The sequence below is a fragment of the Eumetopias jubatus genome, unplaced genomic scaffold (genome assembly GCF_037043125.1).
Source record: "Eumetopias jubatus isolate StellerSeaLion01/CBP00866 unplaced genomic scaffold, mEumJub1_p1.0 scaffold_10, whole genome shotgun sequence".
Taxonomy (NCBI): Eukaryota; Metazoa; Chordata; class Mammalia; order Carnivora; family Otariidae; genus Eumetopias; species Eumetopias jubatus.
The window spans coordinates 85,046,510-85,072,903 of record NW_028274816.1 but is presented as its reverse complement, the minus strand read 5'-3'; the positions used below and the strand labels follow the sequence as shown (position 1 = coordinate 85,072,903).

General features: G+C 61.0%; 1 protein-coding gene across 10 annotated transcripts in view; it reads left to right on the top strand.

Annotated features, from left to right (window-relative positions):
* SEPTIN9 (septin 9) overlaps positions 1-25,365 on the top strand; it is a 151,397-nt gene extending 126,032 nt beyond the window's left edge. For 7 of the 10 annotated variants that reach the window (XM_028112902.2, XM_028112904.2, XM_028112903.2 and 4 more), the window contains 9 exons: positions 13,929-14,120; positions 16,327-16,455; positions 16,840-16,921; positions 17,236-17,373; positions 18,056-18,173; positions 19,053-19,148; positions 19,448-19,544; positions 22,871-22,922; positions 23,514-25,365. In XM_028112902.2, the coding sequence (XP_027968703.1) occupies positions 13,929-14,120; positions 16,327-16,455; positions 16,840-16,921; positions 17,236-17,373; positions 18,056-18,173; positions 19,053-19,148; positions 19,448-19,544; positions 22,871-22,922; positions 23,514-23,649 (1,040 nt within the window). In that variant the 3' untranslated portion in view covers positions 23,650-25,365. Of the gene's footprint in view, positions 1-807; positions 1,055-12,619; positions 12,643-13,928; positions 14,121-16,326; positions 16,456-16,839; positions 16,922-17,235; positions 17,374-18,055; positions 18,174-19,052; positions 19,149-19,447; positions 19,545-22,870; positions 22,923-23,513 lie in introns of those variants that run through there. The other 3 variants (XM_028112907.2, XM_028112905.2, XM_088028125.1) reach the window with 3 other exon arrangements.
* The last annotated feature ends 1,029 nt before the right edge of the window (positions 25,366-26,394 follow it).

Below are 26,394 nucleotides of genomic sequence, written 5' to 3'. Positions count from 1 at the left end.
GGTTCGCCAGCACCGGGTGGGGGTGCAGTGTGCGTCCTGCCTGGCCCCCAGTCCCTGTGCGTTTCTTGCGCTTTCCCCCATGACATGTCTTGAATGCGTCTCTGGACAATTCTCCAGGGGTGCAGGGCCGGCTCAGTGGGATATGGTGACTGGGCCTGTGGGTGGGTTTGGGGGTCCGTGGGGGGGGCACAGAGGAGCCTTTCAGGTCTGCAGCTGAGCACTGGCGCTGGCTTCTGGTTCCCTTCGCCTGCATGGGGCCCAGAACTAGGCAGGAGGGGCAAATGGAAGGTCTGCGTGTCCTCCCGGGGCCATAGGGAAGCTGCAGCCACGCTCCTGCCAGGGGAGAGAGGAAGTGGGTGGAGGGGAGTGGCTGGGCTGCGTGTACCCCCACCCCCTGTAGGAAGCGGGGGAGGGGGAACGGACTGGGGTGTGGGAGTGGCCTTCCTTTTTTCTCCTGAGAGAATGTGCTCCCCCTGCCCCCACCCGCCGTGGCTCAGGGAGATGCTTCCAGGGAGACACTTCCTTCCCGGGAGGGTGGAAGTGCAGGGCGCTGCCTCTCGGATCCCTGGAGGGGGCACGGGCGGCGGGAGCATGTGCCCAGTGTCACACACGGAAAAGTTAGGCTCAAACGAACGCATATCCGTGTCTGTTGTCATCTGAAACCACCACGTGAGCACAAAAGGCGAAGGCCCTTTGCCCCGCCTGCCCCCGGGAGCCTGCGCCCCTCCCCCCCGCAGCCCGAGATGAGGGCACCGGGAAGGGCCCGGTTGGCGGGGCTGGGAGGCGGTGAGAGGGCGGTCAGGCTGGGGCCAGGCTCCCCGCTCCTCCTCCTCCTCCTCCTCCTCCTCCTCCTCCTCCTTCGGCTGCGGCTGGAGGGGCCGCTGCTGCTCGCCAGTTCGCAGGCAGAAATTACCATATGAATGTGGCTCTTTCCCGGAGCCGGCGGCCGAGGGACCTGGGAGGGGACGGGCTCCCACCCCCGGGGCCTCCAGGTTCTGTGCCTGCGACGTCCGCAATCAGGCAGAGGAGGCTGACATTTCCGATCCGCAGGCAGGTACCCCCGCGGGGTGCGGAGGGCGCGGGCAGGCTGGGGTCTGCCGGTGGGCGGTGTCCCGCGAAGGGGGGGCACCCCGCCGACGGGCACGCTTTCTTGCTGCACTTTCTTCTGTCCTAACTTGTGTAAGGACACGGTACCGTGGTGGTGGTTCTTTTGGTCTCATTTCAAGAGTCGCAGCTAATTACCGCAGGAAATGTGGAATCCAAGGAGGAACTAAAGTATCCATGCACAGCCGAGCCCTGGGGGTCAGCGCTGCTCTGGTGGTCCACGGCCCCTTATGTCTGAGCCCCTGGCCGAGCCCCTGGTGGTGACTCAGTTAATAAATTCTCATTGCCAGTTGTCCCAACTGCTCTTCAGTTTGGGCTGGAGGTATATCACATGGAACAGCTGGACCGAAGATTCAGGGATGGCCGGAAAAGTCACCCTGGGGCTATGCAACTCACTGGCAGACCCCAGCTCCCGGGGGCATATCTTTGGGGTTGCCCAGTGACCCATGACCTGGTCTCCCCACATAGGGGACCCGCTTGGCACCGTGGCACTGGCCAGGCCGGCTGCAGCTGGGGAGCAGCTCAGGGCAGTGCCCGGGGTGGCCCCAGGTGTTCTGCTCTGAGCCCCTGTGCACTGGCCTGGCCTGCCCTGCCCGCCCCATGCTCTGCCTCTGCTCTGCCCCTAGGAGAGCCCCACCGCCTGGTGGGTGAGGACGGGGCTAGGGATCGGGCCGGACACAGGCCACTAGGCCGCCCATTGTCCACCCACTTCTCCTCCTCAGCAGGCCCCCCCCCCGCCCCCGTTTCCTGAGCAAAATTTTCTGAATGGGTAGGAGCCATCCCCGGAAGTGCATTCATCCATCCTTCCTCTTGGGTGCTCCTTGGCTCCAGAGGACTATGGAAGCTGGAAATGGTTAACATCCAACTCACACGCTGCCACACACTGAAAGCCGCGGGGGAGCCCGTGGGAAAGGATGCAGGCCAGCACTTTGGGGGCCAGGGCGGGAGAGGCGCCACCTGGGTTGGCCAGGGAGCAGTGGCCGGCCCCCCACGATGTTCTGGGAAGAGAGGAGGGCGGGAGGAAGGGCAGGGAGCTCCCTATTCATTCAACAACCTGGGGGAACAAGGGAGGTTTCTCCAGGAGCAGGGGGCGGGGAGAACCTCTCTGAGGAGCCTTGTTTGTGGAGCTGATAGGAGCCGGGGAGACGGGCCATGCACCCAAGCTGGAGAGCTGGGCATGGGCCCATATTTTATGAACGACGACTTAGAGCATTGACTGTGCGCCTTGTAAATAATCTTGATTCTCATAACGCTCTTGGGAGGCAAGTGTTATTATTCCAATTACACAAAAGAAAATGGAGGCACAGAGAGGTTAAGTTACTTGCTCAGGGTCACAGCGAGTGCAGTAGGAGGTACCGGTCAGTCAGCACCAGTATTCGAAGTGGACAGAGGTTGGCATTTAATGCACAGAGGATGGGCAGTCGCCTGGGGAGAGTAGAGTGTCCAGCCGGGGACCAGGACTGATTCTGCCGGTGGAGGAGGGGCTAGCAAAGAGCCTTAGCCCCATTAGCCTCAGATGGAGGAGGCAAAGCAGTAGAGGCCCAGACGGAAGCCCAGAGAAGAGAGCGTTTCGGGAAAGGAAAGGCTGGGGTGGTCAGGGCGCATTCCCTGTAGCTTGGGGTGAGGGGTGACCCCTAAGCACTCTGGCTCTGCAGAGGCCTGGCGGCTGTGTCTACTCAAAACCCCAAGCCCAGAGTGCACCCAGACTTCGTGCCACAGCGCAGACGGGAAGATGGACCGTACCTGCTTCTTTCTCTCTGCTGTGTGACGCAGCACTGGGCGCGGGGGTATCTGCACCCCACCCACGGCCAGCATCCCACCCCCTGCCAGGCAGTGTTTCAGAGGTGATGGAAGTGAGCTGTCCTGGCACACGGCTTTTTCCTGTGAAGGGCCTGGGTAGAGGGGTGCGTGTGTTTCCGAGACTCCTTGCATAGGCGGGCAGTCCATCCCACGTTCCCTTCAGAGAGCATGTGACCCTAGGGTGGGTCCTCAGATTGCACAGGGTCGTTCTTTGGTTTATTCACTGGGTGAGTGGCTCCTGTGGGTGAGCAGGGGCTGGAGGGGGCAGGGGGGCAGGGAGCAGTGGGGTTTTGAGGACATGACGGGTTAGGGTAGGCTGAGGGAGCCGGGGAAGGGTCCTTGCTGATCTCCAGGCCCTGAACCCACTGCTTCCAGAGCCCCTGCCCTCCTGAGCAAGATGGACCCAGAGGCAGGAGAGCAAATGACTCCAGCTCTCTTGACTCCCCTCAGCCCAGAGCTGGAACTGCAAACGAATGCGTGACCTGATTCAAGGTGGTCCGGAGCTGCTGACCCTGCCCCCGCCTGTCCCCCACCCTTCCTGGACCCTCAGCCCATCGGCCGGTGGTATGAGCTGTCCATCTCCCTGCTTCAGGGGTCATCTGGCCAGGCTTCTCTTCTGGCCCAGGAATGTGCCCCTCCCTGCTCAGCCCCCCTCCCAGGCTCTGCCTTTGCCTTCCTGAAGTCTGCTCTGGGCATGAGGTCGCCTTAGGTAGCACCCCACCCCACCCCAGGCCTGGCCAGAACTGCACAGATGTGAATTGTTTCATAACTTTTGGGGGGGGGTGAATTTTGGTATCTTTTTCTAGTAGCCCCAGGGTGGGTGGGGGCTGCCCTGTTGCACCCGGGGAACCTGTCTGCTTTTTGTTTTCTCAGATGACCTCATGGGGAGGAACCCCCAGTGGCCCAGCCTCTGTCCGGTCTTACCCCCAGCTCTGGGGAGCATCTGCTGACAGTCTGCTGATAGAAGAGGGGGAAGGGGAGGCCTCACCCCCCCCTTAGGGGGACATCCCTGATAAGAGGAAATTCCACGCTGTGACAAATGGCCAGTTTCCACCCATCCACGGGGAGGATCTTTTCTTTCTCTTTTTAACTTGGCAAATATTTGCCAAGAACTAACGGAATCTCTGTGGTCAGCCGGCCTCTTCGGACCTGGTGGGCGGGCTGGCCGGGGCTGGATTCTGCATTTGCTTTGGGGTGGGGGCCCATCATGCTGGAAGGTTCTCTGGGGTGGGAGGAGGCTTGGGGAGACACAGTCCCTGATCCTGTGAGGCCAATGGGTGGTGGAAAACGGAATAATAAATAAGTCCTTGACACAGGAAGTCGGAGGGCTCATCCCTGGCCCTGGCTGCCTGTCATTTCTGCAGCCTGCTTTTTAGGAAGCGAATATGGGCAGGCGGCTTGCAGGTCGGAGCCTCCTCTGAGCGAAGACTCAGTGGGGCCACCGAGCCTGGCCGAGAGTCCCTGGAAGGAGGAGGCCGGGCTGCAAATAAAGAACAGAAGAGGGCCTCTTCCAGAAGGGGGTGGGGTGGCCTGGTGAGAGGTGGCCGCTGTCCAAATCTGTGTCGGGCCAATGGAAACGAAGAGCTTCTTGAGATTCCTTCCTGCACAATAGAGGAGAAGCTTGCTTTCACGCGTTTGGCGGGAGCAAGGCCGAGGAGCCTTGGTGGGCGGTAGGAGCGGGGATGCCCCCTCCCCGCCTTTGGGGCGCCTCTGGCCCCTGAAGGAATGAATGAATGAATCAGATGGGGATGGCACTCTCTCTACTGTGTCCCCTGCCAGGTCCGCAAAGGGCGCGGGGTCCTGGGAGATCATGATTCAGGCACACACCCACCGGGTCTCCTCCGGAGAACTGCAACTTCTCTTCCGCCGCCTCCTCGGAAAAGGGAAGGAGCCCGGAGCGGGAGAAAAATGCAGCCCTTTGCATTTGCAAATCCCTCCTTTCTCCGGAGAGGCACGAGCCTTTGTGCTCCTTTTCTAAGCCTAGTTTCAGGCCAGAGGGCAAAGTCTCAGATTTCTGGCATCCTGGTTCCTGACCAGACTCTGACGAGATGCTTCCTGCCTCGTACAAAGTGTGAAGTGTAATTTGATTTGTAATTACTTATCGAATTAAAGGAGGCGTGTGTGCTTTTGAAAGTCAGCCCTCGATTCCCGCGTGCACAAATTTGCAAAATTTGGTCATTTATATTCAGTGTTTACATCTTTAGAAGGGAACAGGAAGTTCCCCTGCGACATTTATGGATAGCTTGTAGTGGCTTCGGTAGGGGAATGGGGGACAAGGAGAAAGGAGCAAGGAGTGGAGTAAATGAGAAGAGGTTCTGTTTTCAAAGCCCTTCAGGGAGTGAGGCCCTGCACCCTCCCCGCCCACCCCCGGTAGTGCAGGTGGCTGGTTCTCCAAGGTCCTCCCTGCTGCAGCTCAGGGAGGGAGACCCCCCCCCCCTGCGGCGGTGAATCATTTGCTGAATGAATCTGTATTGTGGTCCTGGTCCCCTAGGACCCTGTGATCTTTTTTTTTTTCCCCAAAGATTCTGTCTAATTTTTTGACAGCACAAGCAGGGGGAGCAGCAGAGGGAGAGGGAGAAGCAGGCTCCCCGCTGAGCAGGGAGCCCAGTGCGGGTCTTGGGATCATGACCTAGGCCCAAGGCAGACGCTTAACTGACTCAGCCACCCAGGCGCCCCAGGACCTGGGATCTTACTCCGCTGTCTTCAGTAGCTTATATTGCTTATAGCTGTTTCTTTAACATCTTGTTCCAGAGCAGCTCCTTATGTGTGTGTCTGGTCCCCAGCCCCACTGACTTCCCCAAGTTGGCTAACAGTAGCATCTCCCTCCCCTGCCACTTAAAACCAGAAGTGGGGAGTCATCTTTGAGGCCCCTGTGAATTTGTTGGCTCAGCCTGGGACGACCTCCAGGAAGGAGGTGGAGTTTTAGGATGAGAATGGGCGTTTTGCTCTCTGCCCTGCTGGGATGGATCTATCCGGGAGCTTTGGTGGGGCAGCAGGTGTGCTAGGCCTCTGGTGTGGGACCTCTGTACCGGGGTTTGTGTACTTCGGCCCCCCTGCCCTGGGAGTTCTGCAGCCTGGAGAAGGCCCCTGGAATCTGGGACTCCCATACTGGGCCCTGCAGCTGCTGTCGAGGAGCTTGGCCAGCCAGGCCTTTAGGTGATTTCCTCCTAGGTTATGGGGGCTCAAGTGATAACGCCCCTAGATAGGCCTGGGGCTTCCCTGAACGGGAATCCCTTTCCAATCAGATGGGCATCTCCCGGCAGCTCCTGGGGAGAGAGGGGCGAGAGTTCCGGGCCTCCCGTCCCTGCCCCCGCAGCATACACCATCTGGGTCTTCGTTGGAGGATCTGGCCCATGGAGTCCCCCTGCCCGAGTTCAAATCCTGGCTCGGCCATGCACTAGTTCTGGATCCCTGTAGAAGACCAAGAAGAAGCTGTGGGCCTTTTTCCTCCTCTGTGACGTGGGGATAGTAACAGTGTCTGGCTGAGCAGGCTGTCGGGCCGGTCGTGAGTTAGCGCACGCGTGACGTCTAGAATAGCGCCTGGTGCACCGCGAGCCCCCGCTAGACATTGGCCGTCGTGATCAGTGTCAGGCCTGCGTTTGTTCTCTCATTTGTTCAACAAACATCAAGTCTCGGACCTGCCATGTGCCGGTGCCGCTCTAAACATGGCCGATGACGGCTCTGGCTTCCTGACTGTCCCGTGGAGGGGGAGACGTGGGAGGGAGAGAACCCTGCGCACGTCATAACGCAGTCACCGTGGAAACTGCTCGAACGCAGAGTACGGGCGGGCTCAGCAAGGGAGCTGCGGGGACGAGCCAGTGTGGGGCACAGGCCGGGGCCTGCGGGACTGCAGGCCCCGGGGAGGTTGGACGGGAGGGCAGGAGCAGCTGTGGTCACTGTCGCCCCAGCACTCCCTGCATCGGGGCCTCGCCCGCCTTGAAGAAGCCTCTTTGCGGGGGACAAGGAGCATCAGCCACCTGTGTCGTGGCTACGGGCTCGGGTGCTCCGGTGGGGTCTGCAGATGTCCCCTCGGCCTGCACTGCAGAGTCTGTGCCGTGGTCCCAGAGGGTGGACTCCAGGCAGCTGGGGGCGGGGGCGGTGGGGAGCAGCCCCAGAGCCCTCTCCTGTGGGCATCCTTATGTGGTGAGCTCAGACTGACCACTGGCACCACCTGGGCTAGGGTGGGCTGGGAGACGGAAAGCAGTTTTCTCCCGGAGAGGCCTTGGGGCAGGAAGAGAAGAGGCCCTGCTGGACCCTGGTGCCCCCCATCATCTGGCCCCCGAGTGGGTCTACCTGGATCTGCTTGGTGACTCTGGTTCCCTTCGTGGGCCCGTCGGGTAGCCTTCTAGGCATCTGCGGACCGGTTGGCCTTGCTTTCTGCTCAGGCACTGTGTGCGGGTGGGCGGTGATTGAGCAAGGCGTATTCAGACAACAGTGTCAGAGTCCCCAGGCTCTGAGAGCCAGGCATGGAGAGGATTGGGGTGAGCGAGGGGAACGGCATTGGCTTGACCCCGAGAGCGCTGTCCTAGGGCCTGTTCTGACCTGGTACCACGTGGCTGCTGTCCTGCTGGGAGCAGACCCAGGCAGGGGCCCAGGGCAGATGAGACTGATGCTCGGAGAGGGTGGAACTCGTGGGGACATTGCTAGGATGCAGAGCAAGGCAGCAACACACAGGGAGGCAGCATGTGCCGATACGGTGGGCCCCACGTGTTGGTTTCCACGTCCAGGCACTCACACTCCATCCCAGCTCCAGAGCATCCCACCCAAGAGCTGGCTCCTTCCTGGGGGCTGCCTCCCAGCCAGGGGAGCACCCCACAGCCCCAGGCCCAGCGAGCTACAACGGCAGTCTGATCCCATCATCCTTGGCAGGCCCTGGGTCAGGGGAGAATTGGTCACTTGGGGCAGAAGGCCACAGAGGGGGCTGCCTCAGGGCTGTGAATTATGGCCCCTGCTGCGGGCACACAGAAGAGCCAGGTTGCCAGGTGGGGCTGGGTGGAGCCCTGCACTTCCTTCTTGCTTTAGGACCCTGCCACCCAACTTCCTGAGAAAAGGCCGGCCCAGCAGGTGCCTGTGCTGAAGGAGGGGGCAGGCCGTATCAGGCCACCTGCCAACTGCCTGTGGGGGGGTGGGGGCTCTCCCACAGGGCTCGAAATGGGGACCTGCAGAGAGGAATTGCCCTTCCTGGGAGCCCCAGGGCTGCTGACCCCAGGGCACCACCTGGCAGCACTGGGGCTCCCGACCTCAGGCCTGAGCATGGCGTCTGGGCCTCAGCCGTGCTGTGAGCCACAGAGCCGGCTGGTGGGCACTCGTGCGCACAGTTGGGTTTTTTCCAGTCCAGCTCCACTGGCAGCCTCCGGTTTTCTTTCTTAATATGACAGCTTTATTGAGATGACAGTCCCCACACCAGACGATCCACCCATTCAGGGTGAGCAATTCAGTGGCATTTTTTTCCGGGTGGTGTTCAACCGCCCCCGCTGTCTGGTTCCAGAGCATTTTCATCACCCCAAAAGGAAACCCCCTACGCGGGAAGCTGTTCCTCCCCAGCCCCCGGCACCGCTCATCTACTTTCTGTCTCTGTGGATTTGCTGATCCTGGACATTTCACATCAGTGGAATCCTACATAGGTGACCTTCTGCGACAGGCTGAGTGAAACACTGAGCATCGGGGTGGCCAGGTTCATCTGTGTTGTAGCAGGTGGCGGGGTGTCGCTGCTTTTGATGGCTAACGTTCCCATGCTGTGGGCGCACCACCTGTCGTTCATCCGTTCATCTGTTGGTGGAGATTGTAGATGCTTCCTGAGTGCCACTGTCTGGGCTAGGAGTTAGGGATGCCACCAAGCAGGTCACAGTGTCAGGTTCAAGGGGCTTGCCGAGGAGAGCAGCGGTGGGGGGCGGTGGTCAGGAATCACGGGGCCCATTTTCCGCCCAGGTGGGTAGTGCCGGTGTGGCAGGGTGCGGGCCCTGCTACCACGGCCAGCACCCGAGGCCCCTGGCACCCACCGTGCAGTCCGTGGAAAAGCACCGAGCCTTGCTCTGACGGTAGGGTGACCGTGGCAGTTACTGTGCCTCTCTGAGGGTCCCCTGGGTTCTGTTAATAATTAGGCTGGATACCCCACAAGAATTCGGAGCAGGGACTCAGATCCTTGCAGAGCCGTGTTCACAGCAGCATCATTTACAAAAGGGGGAAACAGCGCAAGTGTCCACTGGCGGATGAACAATAAACAGTGGAATGTTATTCAGACGTGAAAAGGAAGGACATTCCGGCACCTCCTGCAACACGCATGCGCCCTGAGGCCGTCAGGCTCGGGGAGGGAAGCCGGACACAGGGCAGGGCTGCGTGGGGTCCGTAGACCAGTCAAATCCACAAAGTCAGAAGGTCGACTAGAGGCCACTGGGGGAGCGGCAGGGGAAGTTACAGGTCGGTGGGCGCGGTTTCTGTTGAGGGTGATGGAAACATTCTGGAGGTAGATGGTGGTGGCCATCGTGGATGGGCTGCAGGCCACGGAAGCAGGCACCGAAACATGATTTAAAATGGTTGAAACTTTCTGTTACGTAAATGTTACCACAACCAAGAGGATACTTAGGCTGGAGGAAGGTATAAGCCAGTGTGTAGGGTCATCCCAGCCTGGGTGGTCTCAGGCCTTCCTTCCTTGGGGGAGATTGGTGGCCTGGTGGGCAATGACGTCACCCTGGGCCTGAGAGCCTTGGGGGGTGGAGAAATTGTTGACCTGGGGCTCCTGGGGAGGGCGTGAGGCTGCACCGGGGCCCACACCTCCAGAGCGAACCGGCATCCTCCTCCGAGGAGGGGAAGGATGGGCTTGGCAGTTTGCCCTCTCTCCACATTGCCTTGCCTGAGAGGCAGGCAGAAACAGTGAGAGAAGGCAGGCAGTGCTGTGTGACCATGAGTAAATTACTTAACCTCTCTGAACTTGAGTTTTACACTTTTAAAAAATGGGGCTCCCTTGGGGCACCTGGCTGGCTCAGTTAGTGGAGTGTGTGACTCTCGATCTCGGGGTTGTGAGTTCAAGCCCCATGCTGAGTGTAGAGATTACCTAAAAAGAGAATCTTTTTTAAAAATGGGGCTTGGGGTGCCTGGGTGGCATAGTTGGTTGGGCATCCGACTTTTGGTTTCAGCTCAGGTCGTGATCTCAGAGTCGGGGGATCAAACCCCATGTCGGGCTCCACGCTCAGAATGGAATCCGCTGGGATTCTCTCTCTCTCCCTCTGCCCCTCCTGCTCATGCTCTCTCTGAAATAAATAATATTTAAAAAAATGGGGCTCCCTCTTGTTCTCTTTAGCTGATGAGGGTGCAGAGAGAGTCATCTGGGACATAAATGTGAAACTTCCTTTGCTGTGAGGAACATCCCTTTGCTATTAATAGCATCTCATGAAGTTCGGGTAGGAAACACAAATTCAGGTGCGGGGCCCTGGGAAAGAGGGTGAGGCCCCAGCCCCAGGGAGAGGTCACCGGGGGAAGTGGACTGGATACAGGTCTGACCATCATCGTGGCAGGGCTGTGGGCCAGCCTGGGACCGCAGAGCCCTCCACCCAGCCTGCACCAAGGGTCACTCCCAAGACCCCAGTCATTCCACGGGTCTTGATTGAGTGTTCCCTCCCTGTACAGCTCTGGATGTACAGGGGGGATCCACCCAGGCCAACTACCATGCTCCCTGGGGCTCACGGTGTGTCTGGGGGGACATGGACGGTCATCACACGGCACAGCAGTGAATGTGAGGCTTCGGGGTTGAATAAATGCCGTGAAGGTTATCGCATGTTGGCCTAGCTGCTTCTGATGGCGTTTCAGGGGGAAAAAACAAATCTGGGGACCTCATTTTCCCCATTTACAAAAGAAGTAGGTTGAACTAGACTTCCGTGCTGTCCAGTATCTTTACCATTTGCCCTGTGTCCCTTTTTAAATGTAAATTAATTAAAATTAAATACAATGAAAAATTCAGTTCCTCGGTTGGACCGGCTGCATTTCCAGCTCAGAAGTCACGTGTGAAAACAGGTGGCAGTTCCTCAAAAAATTAAAAATACGAATGCCGTATGACCCAGCGATCCCACTGCTGGAGAGTTACCCAGAAGAATTGGAAGCAGGGTCTCGAGGTATTCTCACACCTGTGTTCATAGCAGCATTACTCACAAGAGCTAAAACACAGAAGCAACTCGGGCGTCCATCGAGGGACAAACGGATGCGCAGAATGTGCCCTGGCCACACCAGGGACTCTCAGCCTTAAAAAGGAAGGACATTCTGATACCTGCTACAATGTGCGTGAACCTTGAGGGCATGCTGTTAAGTGAAATAAGCCAGCTCCCAAAGGACAAATGCTGGCAAGATTCCTCTTTTTATGGGGGTCCCTAGCCACACTCACAGAGGGTAGAACGGAGGCTGCAGGGGCGGGGTGGGGGGAGAGTTTCAGTTTTGCAAGACAGAAAGCGTTCTGGAGATTGGTTGCACAACAGTGTGAATGTTCTTGACACCACTGAACTGTGCACTTAAAATGGTTGATGGTAAATTTCATGTTATGTGTATTTTACCACAATTAACAAAATAGTCCCATGTGGCCGCCATATTTTAGACAGCGTGGGCGTGGGGTCTTTCCATCATAGAAGTCCTTTGGGACGGTGTTGGAGGAGATGGTCTCTGTGATCCCTGCCCGCCAGCTGGAGCAGCCGGGGCTCCTGCAGCCGGGTCCCTGGTGGCTCTCTGTGGAAAGCGAGGGTTTTCAGAGAAAGTGTCTCCAGGCAAGTTTGCCTGATGGGGCCTCTGCTTTTCCCCGCGTGGAGGTCCTGCTTCCTGGCTGGGCAGAGCAGGCAGAGCGGGGCTCTAGCATCACCACTGGTACCCTCCGGGCAGGGAGAGGAGGGGCTGGCAGGAAGGGACCCCCCACCTGTGCGAAGGCCAGGCCCTTCCCTCAGTCGGTGGGAAGGATGGGGCTTGTTGAGTTTTTATTGTTATTTCTCAAGCAGGGTGCTGGTGGGCAGGATGTTTGCTTTGTGGTTTGAGTTTCTGCAGTGGATGTTGGTGCCTAGGGGGTGGGGGACAGCTGGAGCAGAGGAGGGAGTGGAGGGGGGTTCCAGGGGCCTTGGTGCGCTTTCCCCTCCCCCCAGTTTGGCTCGGAAGGGATGAGGGATGGATGTGGGAGTGGGCGGGGGGTGGCCCAGGCCCGGACCGAATGGCTCCCAGACCCGCAGGCAGATGGAAGCAATTTTCGGTCACGTGGGGCAGGCTGAGCTGCTGGCCTGCAAGACAAGGCCCCATGTCTGTCTCCAGGAAGCAGCCCCACAACCACATGTTCAAGGCCAGATGTGGTGCTTGTCTTTGTTTATTTAAAGATGCTGGAGCTCGGGGACAGTCAGGAGGGAGCAGAGGCACATGCCTTCCGGGCGCTGCTGGAAGGAGGCCCCACGGCTGTCATCGCTGCCTCCTGGGTCCCTTGCCTATCCCCGGCCTGGGAGCGGGGGTGGGCAGCGGGGACCCGCGACGGTCCCTGGTGCTTTTACATGGGCTCTGTTATTTGCTTGACCCCCGATTCTGTGAAGTAGGAATTACAGTGCTTTGTCAGGCTGAGCAAATGGGGAAGTTGAGCGACGTTGTGCGACGTTGTGTGGAGAAACCACCCACACTCCGATTTCTGGAATTTATCAGCTGATCATCCTCCTTGCGGAAGGAGAAGGTGCTGGCCCCCACGGTCAGTTCCCTCAGACACTCCTGCAGAGCAGAGGTCTGGCCGCCAAGGTGCGCGAGCCGGCTGGGCCCACTGGGGTTTGGCACCAGGGTTTCGTTGCAGGGGAGAGTCCAGTCACTGCCCCAGGAGGTGGAAACAGTTTACCTGTCCTGTGCCCTGCTGCCTGACACTGCGCCCCCAGGGCACACCCGGAAGAGGGGGTTCTGGGGCTGACACCCAGGGAACCAGCCAGCCCCTCCCCGAGGGGGCCCAGGGAGATGTCAAGATGCACCATGGGCTTTCTTCCCGTGAGCATCCCTGGGAGGTGGGAGGGAGCTGACAGTCCTTCTCAGTGGTTGAGGGCAGGGAAGGCCGCCAGGGGAACTGAGGGGCTGGCCGAGGAGAGGTGTGTCAGGCAAGTGTGGTGTGTCTAGGGGTGCACCGGGTCCTGGCCAATGTGCTCCTGCCAGGCCCTAGTAGGGACCCATGCTCTCCTGAGCACCCTGACCAGCTCCACTGGGGGAGTGCCCCTCATGTCCCCCCCGGGTGCCTCTGGCCGCCCCTTCTCTAGGTTTCTGACTTGGGCATGTGGCTTCCTCAGGACAGCCAGGGGAGGAAGGGAGGAAGGTTCTGATATGCAAAGCGCAGAAGCTTGAGTTGTTTCTTAGAAGCTCGGTCCCATTTGCCTGTCCATAGACCTGAAAGCAAAACCTGTGGGTGTGGGGCACACAGGTGCCAGGCAGAGAGAAGAGCCCCCTGTGCCCAGTCCAGGGTGGGGGGTGGGGAGCTGGCCCAGGGCCCTGCCTGCCTGCCATCGCCTGGGAACCGCTGGGCCGGGAGGAGCATGCTCTGCATCCGGGGCTGTTGGTGGGACCTGGGACTGAACACACCTCACCCAGGAGCTGCTGGACAACAAATACCCGGGTCCTCCCTTCCTTCTTCAGAAGGCTGTCCTCTCCTTTGTCCTGGCTCACAGGCTGGCCCAAACACTCAGCTGTTTGGTCCCGAGGGTCCTGTAGCAGGTGTGGGGCCTTTTGAGCCAGGTGAAGGAGGTGGGGAGGGCCTACCTGGGTGCCCTGGGGCAGGATGGAGGCTGGGAAGAGGAGGGCTGGGGTCAGCTCTGCCTTGGAGCCAAGGGAAGGACACCACCTCGTAGGCCACTGGTGGAGAGCGTGGGGCTCTGTGGGCACCGTGGCGGGGGGCGGGGAGGGCTTTAGGTCTGGGGTGTTCTGCAGGGGTCTCGAGCCTCAGTTTCCCTGTTTGAGAAATGGGGGTGGTGGTTGGAGCCACCTGAGGATGCAGGTGCTTTGCAGATGTCAGACCCCCTGACGCTCCCCCCCGCCCGGTCTCCCCACAGCCCCTGAGGCAGCTCTTGGCTGCATTGGCGACATGGCCGACACCCCCAGAGATGCTGGGCTGAAGCAGGCGCCCACGCCCCGGAACGAGAAGGCCCCCGCGGACTTCGGCTATGTGGGAATTGACTCCATCCTGGAGCAGATGCGCAGGAAGGCCATGAAGCAGGGCTTCGAGTTCAACATCATGGTGGTCGGTGAGTGCGCACCCCGCGCCGGGACCCCGCACCGCGGGCTCTGGGGCTCAGTCTGCTACTCTGAGAACGGGGGTGGACACAGATGGCCTGCGGGGCGGATGGCGCGTGGCACCATGTGTGCGCCCGTGTGCCTGCCAGGAGGGCCCCGGCTTCCATCCGTGCCGCAGAGGGGCCTCGGCTCCCCATCGCAGGAACCCGGGACGGCCGGGCAGGTGCTCAGTGCGGCCGCTCGCTGACCAGCGGCTTCACCCTGCCGTGGCTCAGCCCTGGATGGACTTCAGGGGTGGGGCCGGCCCCCCACGGCCAGCAAGCCTGGCTGGAGGCTTCCTGGAGGCCCCAGCAGAGCTGGAGGGGCACCAGGGGAGGTCATTGATTAGCCCGACCTTAATCAGGTTGGGGGCCAGACCTGGGGGAGCACCGGGCAGCCTCTTGTTCCCGAAGCCCTTTTGGTCCTCACAGAAGCCCTGCTAAGAGGGTGCCCCACTTTGTAGGCAGCAGTGAGGCCCAGAGAGGGCACGCCAAGGACTCTGCTCACTAGGGGAGAGCCCGAGCTCTGGTCCCCCTCCTCCCTCACACAGCAGGGAGGCAGCTGGGCTAGGAGGAGGGCGTCTGTTTGGGGGTCTGCAGACCCAGGGTGGAATCCCGGCTTCGCCCCCACTCAGCGGCGTGGTGCTTGTCCTCTCTTCCCTGGGGCTTCTCCCAGTCTTGGTTTACTCATCCGTAAAATGGGACCATGGGGAGGGACAAATCAGACACCATATGTGGCTGCCACGTGGCCACGGGCCCTGGGGAAGTGGGGAAGTCGCAGAAGCAGCAGCGGGGTGGTGGTAAGGATGATAATCCTACTAGCGGTTTGCGCTTTAAAGTTCCCATCGGCATCTCCCAGATGTCCGGCGTGGTGGCCAGGACATCTGACGTAGCTCCGGGCTGACCTGGCAGGGACACAAGCAGGTGGGCTGAGGGGGACGTAGACAGCTTGGCCCAGGGATTCCCGACATCCACCTACGGCGTCCTGGGAGCCCACGCTTTTCCTTGCAAGGTTGTCAAAGTCGGAAAATTGGTGTAATTTAATTTTTTAAAATATGTTGGCTAGCATGGCATAGGGCAGCTCCGGGAAGGGGTGAGGTGTTGGGGCTCCACGTGTGGGGTCGAGCTTGTGAGGCAGTCCCTGTGTGGACCCCGAGGTGGAGAGTCATGGCGGGGCCCTGGAGCCAGGCTGCAGGGTCCCCATCCCCACGCTGGGCTCTGTGCCGGTTTTCTCATCCATCAGAGGGGATGGTGACGGTTCCTGGGCATGCGAGGGGATTAAACAGCCTCACTTAAGACAGTGCCCAGCGCAAGTGCGGTGAGCACTGTGCACGGAGCCTAGGGTTCTACAGCGACAGCAAGGCCAGCCGTAGATCCGTGACCTTTGTGAGCAGGAGGGGCCTTCTGGTCACAGCTGAGTCCAGCCCCCCTCCCCCCACCGTGGCTTCTGCCCTCTGCCCTCTGCCCTCCTGCTGTGGGGAGGGCTCGGGTGAGGTGAGGTTTGGGCACAGCAAGGCCAGGAACACTGCTGGGGCCCCGGTGCCTGGGAGCCACATGGGGGCGGCCTGATGGCCCGGGGGCTTGCTGGCCAGTCAGTCTCAGCGGCAGGGTCTGTGGCTGTGGGGACCGGCCGCTGGCTGTTCCTGGCAGCGAGACACAGCTGCCCACCGTCTGGGGGCTCCCGTCCTGCCCCAGCAGGAACTGCCCCGGTGGCTTTTCACCGAGCCCCGTGGTTGCTCGGCTGCAGGCCTTGTATGCCGAGTGTACCAGCACTTCCAACCTAGATGAGCCTGGCCCCAGGGTCTTTGGACCAGAACCCTGCAGCGTGCGGTGGCCTAGCTGTGGTTGGACCCTGGCGGGTTTGCAGAGCCTCCCTCCTGTGGTCCTGGGGCTCTGTAGAGTTTTCCTTCAAACCTGATGACCCCGGTGTGTCCAGCTGTGAAGAGGAGAGCTGCACTGGGGGGCCCCGGGGCTGCTGTGCATCTCAGCTCCTCTTGGGCACTCTGGGTCCTGCCCTGCTCCAAGGCACCACGGGAGCTGGGCCACTGCCTGGGCATCCCAGCCCTTCCTGCCTCCTGACCTCCCCCAACCCGGGGCCCCCACTGTGGGGTGCTGGGGGGCAGTGCCCAGGTATTGCTGAACCACAGGGCCCGCTGACCGGCTCCCATCCTGTCCCCAGGGCAGAGTGGCTTGGGGAAGTCCACCTTGATCAATACCCTCTTCAAGTCCAAAATTAGCCGGAAGTCAGTGCAGCCCACCTCGGAGGAACGCATCCCCAAGACCATTGAGATCAAGTCCATCACGCATGGTGAGTGCCAGGGTGGGGCTGGGGGTGTCGACGCGAGGTGTAGGGGTGCTGAGTCCTGAGCTGGGCAAGTTGAAACTTGGGTCAGGGATGCTCTCCAGGACCCCTGCAGGCCCTGGTCCAACAGAGCCCCCTAGAGACACCTGAGTTTTCCACCAAAACCCACGGGCAGGGGCTGCCCAACACATCTGTCACCAGCCCCTGCTGGAGGCAGGTCCTCTCCCTGGCATCACCTGGGGGGACCACCGCTGGTCACCCATGGGCACCCCAAGTGGACCTTGGGGTGGGGCTGGTCAGGTTCCTACTGGGCAGGACCTAGCCCGTGCCAGGTATTTGTAAGGCTCTGGGGTCTTTGCCTGAGCTCATGGGCACTGTGACTCTGTGCAGATATTGAAGAGAAGGGCGTCCGCATGAAGCTGACGGTCATTGACACACCAGGGTTCGGGGACCACATCAACAATGAGAACTGGTAAGGGCCCGTGGGCCTGTCTCCTGGCCTGCTCTTGCTGCTAAATCCTCAGAGGTCCCCAAATCCTGGGCCAACGTACAGTTACCCTGAGAATCTTGTCCCCCTCTCCCCGCGCCCCCCCCCCCCCCGCCCCCCGGGGTCAAGCGTCAGCATGGGAGGCTGGTTTGGAAGGTCTCAGGGAAGGCTGCGGTCTCTGCTTAGAAAGCCCCACACCCCTGGTCGTTCTACTGGAAAGCTGAGGACCGGGCTGGGATTCGGGGGAGACCAGGCGGGAGCCGTCCCCCGGTGCGGGCTGACGGGGCCTCCCCCTGTAGCTGGCAGCCGATCATGAAGTTCATCAACGACCAGTATGAGAAATACCTGCAGGAGGAGGTCAACATCAACCGGAAGAAGCGCATCCCGGACACGCGCGTCCACTGCTGCCTGTACTTTATCCCTGCCACCGGCCACTCGTAAGTGCCACGCGGGCCACGTCCTGTGTGATCGGGTGGCTCTTTGCCGTCCAAGTTTTCAGACCCCGGGCCGTGTCTGTGACCGCTACTCTCGCCGTGTGGGAAGAGCAGACGCAGCTCTACTCCGAGGCGGAGCATGGTGGCCGCCGTTCAGGGGCCCTGCGATCCTGCCCCCGCGCCTGCTCAGGACGGGTTTCCGGCTGGAGGCGGGTGGCACGCCAGGGCCGTGGGCCGGGTTCTGGGGACACCTGGCACAGCAGCCTGTCCCGGAGGCTTGGCTGGGTGGGCCCAGAGCTGCTGGGCGCTTCCTCCTGCTTCTCCCTTCTCTTCTTCCCAAGGGAAGCCCTGCAGTCGTGTGAGCGATGTCCTCTCTGAGAGGACACCTGCCCCGGGACGGTGCTCAGAGCCGGCCTGGTCTCCAGCCTGTTCCTGCCCAGCCCGGGGGCGCTTCTGTCTGGGGAATGCCCTCTTCCTCTTTCCTGTCCCTTGCTCAGGGCTTGGCCGGCACGCAACCCACGGCCTTGGCCTTGCTTGTGTGTCCCCACCTGGAAGCCCCCATGGGCACCCCGAGGGCCCTTTCTCAGCTCCATCCAGCCAGAGGCAGGCAGCCCTGCCGCGCTCATTCTGTCCCCATCCCTCCGGCCTCTTCGGCCAAACGCTCACCCACGCCATTCTGTTCCAGCCTCAGGCCCCTGGACATCGAGTTTATGAAGCGCCTCAGCAAAGTAGTGAACATTGTTCCTGTCATCGCCAAGGCCGACACGCTGACCCTGGAGGAGAGGGTCTACTTCAAACAGCGGGTAGGGCTCCCCACCTCCATCTGGGCCGTCAGACACAACGTGCCAGGTCTTCCTCGGGTGGAAGAGAAAGCCCAGAGGGGGTGGTCCCCACTGAGGGGACAGGTGGCCGCATCTTCCTTCCCTGCTGCCGTCCACACAGGAGGGCGCCCCCAGGGCTGTGGCTTCCTAACACGTCAGAGCCCCCTGGGCAACCGGGACGAGGCCCCCGGGCCCCACAGAGCCTCCACCCCGGTGGGTGAGAGCCAGGAGGCCCTTCGGTCTACTCCCCGAAGCTGCGCACGCCCCCGTTGGGCCTCGGCCCCGGGCCCGGGTGCGGGGGGTTTTCCCAGCAGGCTGAGGGGAGCACTGTGCCTTTCCCATCGTGCGTCTGCTGGAGGGAGCAGGCTGCACACAGCTGTGGGTCTGCGCTTAGGGCAGAGATGACGGCTGTGCACGGGAGTACCCACGTGTTGGGGAGCCGGTGCCGCAAACGGTGGTGACGGCCTGACGCAGGCAGGTGCACCTGGGCTTCGGAGGTCCTGGGCAGCATCCGGGGCCCGCCGTGACAGAGGGTATCTGGGTGGAGCTTGAGGGACAACTCGACAACCCGGAGCTGCTGTCTCGGGGGTGTGATGGGCTGGGGAGGGAGGACAGAGAGACGCTCGGGGCTCGGGCGGCTGCACGTGTCTTCTGGCAGGCAGGCCTGCAGCTGCCCCTCCTCCACTCAGGAGGCACGAGAACTGGAGTATCAGGGTCACCAGCCCTGTAAAGCCTGCCCTTGACCCCAGGCTGGGCCCCCCTCACTTTCTGGAGGTCACAGCGCAGGCAGACCCCGGTGGGCCAGTCCAGTCCAGCTCGCTGTGTGAATGGCACCCACATCTCTCCCCTCTGTATCCGCAGATCACCGCGGACCTGCTGTCCAACGGCATCGACGTGTACCCCCAGAAGGAGTTTGACGAGGACTCCGAGGACCGGCTGGTGAATGAGAAGTTCCGAGTGAGTGGATTGGCCAGATGCCGTTCCCAGCGGCCCCCCGGTTCCTGCTAGACAACACGGCGGGGTCTTCCAGCCCGCTTACAGCTCTGGGACTGGGGAGGTGGGTGGGGTGGCCCTGACCCATGAGAACGTATTCTCTGGGCCGGAGGGGGTCAGAGCCCAAGTGGCCACTTGTGGCTCTCTCAGGCCAAGGGTTTTCGTTCCGGGGGGCCCCGGGCTCAGGGCAGCTCTTCCCCGGGGCCCAGAGAGCGGACTGGCCTTTGCACACATGTGACCAGTGCTTCCTGTCCCCCCCCCAGGAGATGATCCCGTTCGCCGTGGTGGGCAGTGACCACGAGTACCAAGTGAATGGGAAGAGGATCCTTGGACGGAAAACCAAATGGGGCACCATCGAAGGTAATCGTCAAGCTGTTGGGGCCTCCAGACAGATCAGAAAACTCAAGCTGCCTCTGCTGGCCCGGAGCTTGGGCACCAAGGCCTCAGCCGGGTGCTCCTGGGACCTCTTCTGTTGCATTGCCTCACTCAGCCACTGGGAGGGGGCAAGTGGCTTGTCCAGGGCCCGCAGCCGTTAGCTGATGGAGCAGTCCCTTCACCCCGATCTCCTGGGGGCAGGGCAGTATCCAGAGAGGAAAGGAAGGAGCCATGAGGGGTCCTGCCAAGTCCTGGGTTCTGGTCCTGCTGTTTCATGGCCGTGCTGCGTGACCCTGGACAAATTGCTCCACCTCTCTGGGCCTAGGACAGGGCTGGGCTATAGCTCTGTCCAGCTCTGAGAACCAGACGACCCGCCCCCTGCACAAGTTCCCGGGACCCCCACATCTTCTTGTCTTGGGGCTGCTGTGCCAAATTAGCACAGACTGGGCAGCTTGAAACAAATTTCTTCTCATGGTTCTGGAGGCCAGAAGTCAAGGTGTCAGCAGGGTTCGTTCCTTTCAGAGGCCCTGAGGGAGAATGTGTTCCAGGCCTCTCTCCTGGTGGCTGTCAGCCATCCCTGACGTCGCTCAGCTTGTCCCCAACCCCCACTCTGCCTTCAGCCTTCTGACTGACTGTCTTTTCCTCACAAGGACATTTGTCATTGGCTTAGCACCCACCCGAAACCCAGGGTCATCCCCTTTTACGCTCTTTATCTTAAGTGTGAATTCAAAAACTCTTTCCAAGTAAGCTGCCATTCACAAGTCCCGAGGGAGTTGGCAGGTGGACATGGTTTGGGGGACACAGTTGAACCCCCTCGGGTGGTGGCGCCCAAGGTGGGCTGCACCTGGGCGTTTCTTCCCCCTCCACTCTGTTCCGCCCTCCCTCTTCAGAACAGAGGGGGGAGAAGGGGTAGTTTGAGATGGGCCACTTTGTCTTCGATCCCGTGGCTGAGGGCCAGTGTGGACAAGGTCGGGAAGGTGCTCACCAGCCCCCACGCCCTCCCGCCGTGAAATTGGGCAAGTCCCTTAATCCCCCAGGGCCTCAGCTTTCACCATCCTTAAAATGGGTACTATGTGCCAAGACTTTAGTAAAAATGACAGAATGTCTCAAAGACTTTTAGAGCTTTTGGGGCAGCAGATGCTCTAAGAAAGTGATCACCGTGAAATCCGGTCAGTGAGTGAGCCCCCTCCCTCTCTCAGTCTCTCCCTCCCTCCCTCCCCCCCCCCATGCTGGCTCACTTTACACGCATTATTTTGCTGCATGCTTAGCCCCCCCCGCCCCCCACCCCCGGCTGTCCCTGCACCCTCCTGCAGAGAGGCCCAGGCTGTGGCACCCAAGGGCCCACCCTTGCACTGCTAAAGCCTGGGGGAGGCATGGCGCGGTACACAGACCTGCCCCGGGGCGCCCACGTAGGTGCTGGGGGGTGGGTGCAGGATGGTGTTTTCTGCACCCGTGTCTGCTGGCTCTCTCCTGCCGCGGCTCTCCCCTCCTTTAGGGGCGTCTCTGTGGGGACCGCTCGGCATCCTGTCCCATGAAGGCTGTCCTCCACCAGGCTTTACCTGGGCTCGTCTGCCTTGGCTCCGCCTCGTCCTGAAATGTGGCTGTTTAGGAACTGTTTCGCAGGCGCCTGTTCCCGAGGTTGGAGAAGTGCGAGATAAGAAAGGCCCGTGGGGAGGATGCCTGAGAGCGCTGGGGGCAGCCCAGGGATGCACGCGCCTCTGCTGCCCCCTGGCGGCCCGCTCCGGCCTGCAGGCTCACCGGGCGTTGGTTGTGAGAAACAGCCCCGTGGCGCCTGTAGGGACGGTGGCCAGGGGGCGGGTCTCCCATTCCTGCAGTCTTCATGAGGACCTGGAGGATATCTCTGCCCCCCATCTGTGTAGCTGAACTTCCCCAGCGCACTGGCGGCTCTTTCTTTATCTCTGGGGCCTTGTGCGCTCAAAACTGATCAGAGGACGGGCCGCTCTGTGCTCGCCCCGGCGAGCCTGGTTAACACACGCTTTTGCCTTGCTCTTGCCCCGCGCATCCCTGGTCCTGCTTCTTTGACCTTCCCCCCACTTGGTGTGCGCCATCCTGAGATGGTTTACCCCTCCTCGGAAACTACCCGGCGTCTTCAGGAGGAGGGTGGGGTGTTAAGAAAGCACACAGTTAACTGACTCATCGAGTCCTCTCGCGTCCCTGAGAGGTAGCTGACATTTGAGCCCCACTTTACAGAAGAGGAAACTGAGGGTCAGAGAGGCCGGGATAAGTCACCCCAGGCCAGGAAAAGCAGCAGGGCTGTGTTCTTCCTGCCGGCTCTCACCGCTTCCCCATGTCAGGTGGCAATGCTACATGAGAGTCCCTCCGCAGAAGGCTGTAGTGTGGGCCCCGCCTGTGTGGGTGGGGTTATGGGAGAGGACCAGGGGTGTGGAGGGTGGAACCCAGGCAAGCCGCAGCTGGAATAAAATCAGGAGCGCCCCAGGGCTCTGCAAGGTGGAGGCACTGGGGCTTTCTCTCGCCAGCCCTGCCTGCCAGCTTATTGGAGGGTGTGGGGGGGGGGAGATAGGCTCATTCCCTGCGTTCTGAGCCCCGATTCCCTGAGACCACAGAAGAGGAGCCATAGTGGTGTCTCGGGTGCATGGGTTAAACGATTGGGTTAAACGTGCAGGCGCCCTGCACCTTGACGCCTTTCCATTCAACCTCTGTGCCCGCCCGCCTCAGTGCAGATGGCGCCACTTGCCGCCCGTTAAAGGATCTGCATGTACGGGGTAATTACGCACATGAGTCACACAGCAGAGCCTTAAAGTGAACAGGGAGACTGCCACCAGCTCCGGCCCCAAGCCACCACCAGGGTGCCGCTCAAGGGGACCTGGGGGCACCTGGGGGCACCTGCCTGCCCCGTCTTCCCACGTCCCCAGAGCTAACCCCTGCCCTGCAGCCCGTGCTTTGGACGTCTGTGTGTGGCCGGCAACGTAGGGTTCCTGAGCTCGACGTAAATGGTGACGCGTGTGGGAGAACGCCCAGCGGGGGCACAGGTTCTCGAAATGCCACCTTCGGTCCCTGCCTTGTTCCATTGCCACCCCCCCACCCTCGTTTTCAGGGTCCGTGGGACATGCTGCTCTTCCCAGGAGACTCCCCCTGGTTCCCATTTGACTGGATCCCTCCGGAGGGCGGGTGCCTGGTCAGGCCTACGTGCCTGTGGGTGCCCAGGGCTCCCCTGTGGGGCAGTGACTCCTGCCCCCACCACCCACCTGCCCAGGGTCCTCTTGGCACCAGAACTACCGGGGGCAGGGGCTTCGAGTGACCTTAAAGCTCCTTTTGTCTCCTCTCCTCAGTTGAGAACACCACCCACTGTGAGTTTGCCTACCTTCGGGACCTCCTTATCAGGTGAGAGAGGGCTGTGGGGTGTCGGCCTTGGCCCCCTAAAGGCCCCGAGAGGGCCCTAAGTCAGGAGCGTGGGCACTGGGGGAGCAGGCGGAGGTCCTGGTCAGCAGCTGGCCCGTCCTCCCTCAGGAAGACCTCGGAAGCCCATCGTCTAAAACACCTCCTAGAAATGAAGCAGGAAGTGAAGAGCCTTCTTAATCTGTGGGAGAGCACCTGGATGGGAAGGGGATGGGAAGGCGTTGGGGAAGGGGCCGGTGGTCCCCCACTGGCCACTGGCCTGGTGCTTCTCGATGGCAGCAAGGACATGCCGGCGCTGTCCCCTCTGATTGTGCACCCAGCCCCTACCCTTGCACTGGCCACAGGCTTGACACAGAGGGGACACGTGCATTATAACAGAGCTGTTGGGAGAAGGTCTGGGTCCCCATGGGGACGGCCCCACCTCCCAGGCCTGGGCCAGCTCGCTGGGCCTTACAAGCCCTCCCGGGGGCCCCCTGAAAGCCAAGCAGGGGGCATGGGGTGCAAGGGGGGCAGGCAGTGGGATCCTGGGTCCGACCCAGCGGGATCAGCATCCGTGAGCTCCCTGTGTCCCCCCAGGACGCACATGCAGAACATCAAGGACATCACCAGCAGCATCCATTTCGAAGCGTACCGGGTGAAGCGTCTGCACGAGGGCAGCCATGCCATGTCCAACGGCGTCGAGGAGAAGGGGCCCGAAGCCCAGGAGATGTAGACCCACCCTGCCCCCGGGACCCTGCCCCCCAGTCCTTTCCAGCACCACCCCCAGGCCCACCCACATGCCCCATTTTATTTTATATAATTTTCTCCACTTGTCATCGTTCTCTGCCCCTTTACACGCCGCCAAGTAACAAGATCACGTGTGCCCTCCTGAGTATGTGCATTCTTAGCCACTGACTGTGGGGCTTGGACCGGGTGGGGCCTCGGGCAGGAGGCCGTCCCTCTGGCCGTCCCCGAGGTCTGTGAGAGGCTGGGCCACGGCCAGGAGGGGACCCGCGGCTTCGGTGCCAGCCCCCACCCCCACCCCCCAACTGCAGGCCCAGCTCCGGGTTGCACTCGGCCCCAGCCTCTGAGCGAGGCAGGCTTGACCTGGCCTGGCCGCCCCGGAGCCCCTTCCTACCCCCTCTCTACACGGCCCAGACCCGTAACTCAGAGAGCCCCCGCCCTTGTCCTTCCCCCCCCCAGGGGAGAATAGTTAATTCCATGAGATGCAGGTTGCCAATTGCTTAGACACCGGGAGGCACATCGCCTGCCGCCCACCTGTGAGCCCGTCCTGGAGCAGAAAGTGCCTTTATCAGCCGTCCACGAGCCAGCCTTCTCTCCCCCGCTGTCCCCGTCACCGGCACTGGGAACTGGGGACAAGTCGGAGAGAGGGAGCTGTGTCTTCATTTCTCCATCGCCTCCCCCCGCCCAGGATTTGATTGAGCATGCAAAGGAAGGAAAAAGATGCACCCCACTCCAGCCCACCCCCACGCTTTGGGGGAAGGTCCAAGCAGGTGAATCTGGTGGAGGAGCTGAGGGAGGAAGAGGCGACCGTGTGGGAAAGGGGGGTGCTGTGTGGGGCCGGGCCTGTTCAGAGCCGCCCACGTGACCCCAGGGCCTGCCCTGCACCGTCCCTCGTGACTGGGAGAGTGTGTTTCTGTCCGTCCGTCTGTCTGTCTGTTTAGAAATCTCTGGCCTAAGATGCTCCACCCCAGGTACACATTCAGCCTTCTTGGCCCAGGCCTCGCTGACCTTGACCCCAGAAGCTTTTCGTCGCCCTAAATGTTCCTGGGCTCCTGCATCCCAGAGCCCATCGTAAAGACCGCACCCCCCCACAAAGAGGGAGAGGTCAGGAGGCAGGTGTGCATGGCCCCTCATCGGGCTGCAGCCCGGGGTTTTACAAGCAGGGCTTGGCCAGTCGCTCCCGCTCCCTCACCCTGCGTCTCCACGGGGAGAGCAGCCGGGGCCGTCCGAGCCACGCACGGCAGAAGGCAGGTGCTTCTCCCTGCCTTCTGGAGAGCCAGGGGGCTGGCGCAGGTCATGAGATTAGACACAGGGGAGGTACACGTCTGTCTGCAAGCAGCGGGAGGAAGGGGATGCAGACAGGCCTGTGCAGGGTGTGCGTGTGCGCGTGTGCGTGTGTGTACGATGTCCTTGCATTGCGTGCTCACTCCCCACCTGAGACAGGAAGGACCCCTAAGCGAAACCATTGACTTGCCGACTTGCCGTGTTTTTGCCAAAACCAAGATTTCGAAGGACACCTCCAGCTTCAGCGGTGGGGTGAGGGCGCGGGGCAGCCCCCCGGGCGGGACGGACCCGCTTTCCTTCTCTGTAGCCAGATCGTGACAGATCGTGACTTTTCACTGGCTTCTGTCCCACAGTGGCCTTTTGCTCTGTGCCTCCTGAGAAATTCGTCTTTTTGTATAAATAACAAAGTGTTGAAACTGTATTTCCTGAAATAAATGTCCGAACGCGAACGTGGCGGGGGGGACGTGCCCCTCTCCCAGACCCCAGAGGCACGGTTCTCCTTGCGGAGGAAGCCGCTGTCGCCGCGGTTCTGGGGGCTGCTGAGCCTCGTGCCGGGGCGCCGCGTTTGGGGGCTTCAGAAGCCCGCGTGTACGTGGAAAGCCAGGGGCGAGGCTTCCCCACATGGCGCCGCAAGTGGCTTTCGTTCCTGTATTGTCAGAAATAAAGTTTCTCTTCTGGAATCTCACCCTACCAGATTGAGCCCCAGGAGCTGGTCAGTAGCTGAGACCGTGGCCCCGAGTGGAGGCGGGCTCTCGGGGCCGAGCCCTTTGCTGTGCATGACATACCACCGCACAACAGAAATCCATTCCCTCCCGCTTCCGGAGGCCCCAAGTCCGAGATCGAGGTGCCGGCGGGCCGTCCTTCCCCTGGCCTGCTTTGTCCTTGCAGACGAGAAACAGATCTCTTGTAAGGCACTCCCGTTGGATTTGGGGCCCATCTTCAGGATGGCCTCATCTCATCCTTAATTACATCTGCAAAGACCCTGTTCCCAAATAAGGCCACGTTCTGAGGTTCTGAGAGGACATGAATTTGGGGGGTGGGTGCTGTTCAACCCAGGGCATCCCCTACCCCCACCCCCACCCCATCACTGGGTCTCAGGGACGAGGCAGCCGCAGAGGGCCCTGCAACAGGGCTCAGATGATGAGGGGTCAAGGTTTGCTCTGCAATGGACCAGCTGGGAGAGGATTACTGCAGCCCCTCGGGCCACCCCAGCCCTTCCGTCAGGCAGGTTGGCTCGTTCTGCAGAAAGTAAATGGGTTTCGTGTCCAAATGAATCAATGGGCAGTGGCCACGTGGACCATCTGCTTCCTGGATTCTGAGGTGCCCCCCGCTGCTGACGTCCGCTGGGGGTACAGGAGGAAGACAGGGTCAGCCCAGGGGTGGGGGGCCGCGGGGTCATCATCTCAGGACTCTTCCAGCTCTGAAGCTCTCCCTCCCACCTCCAGACTGA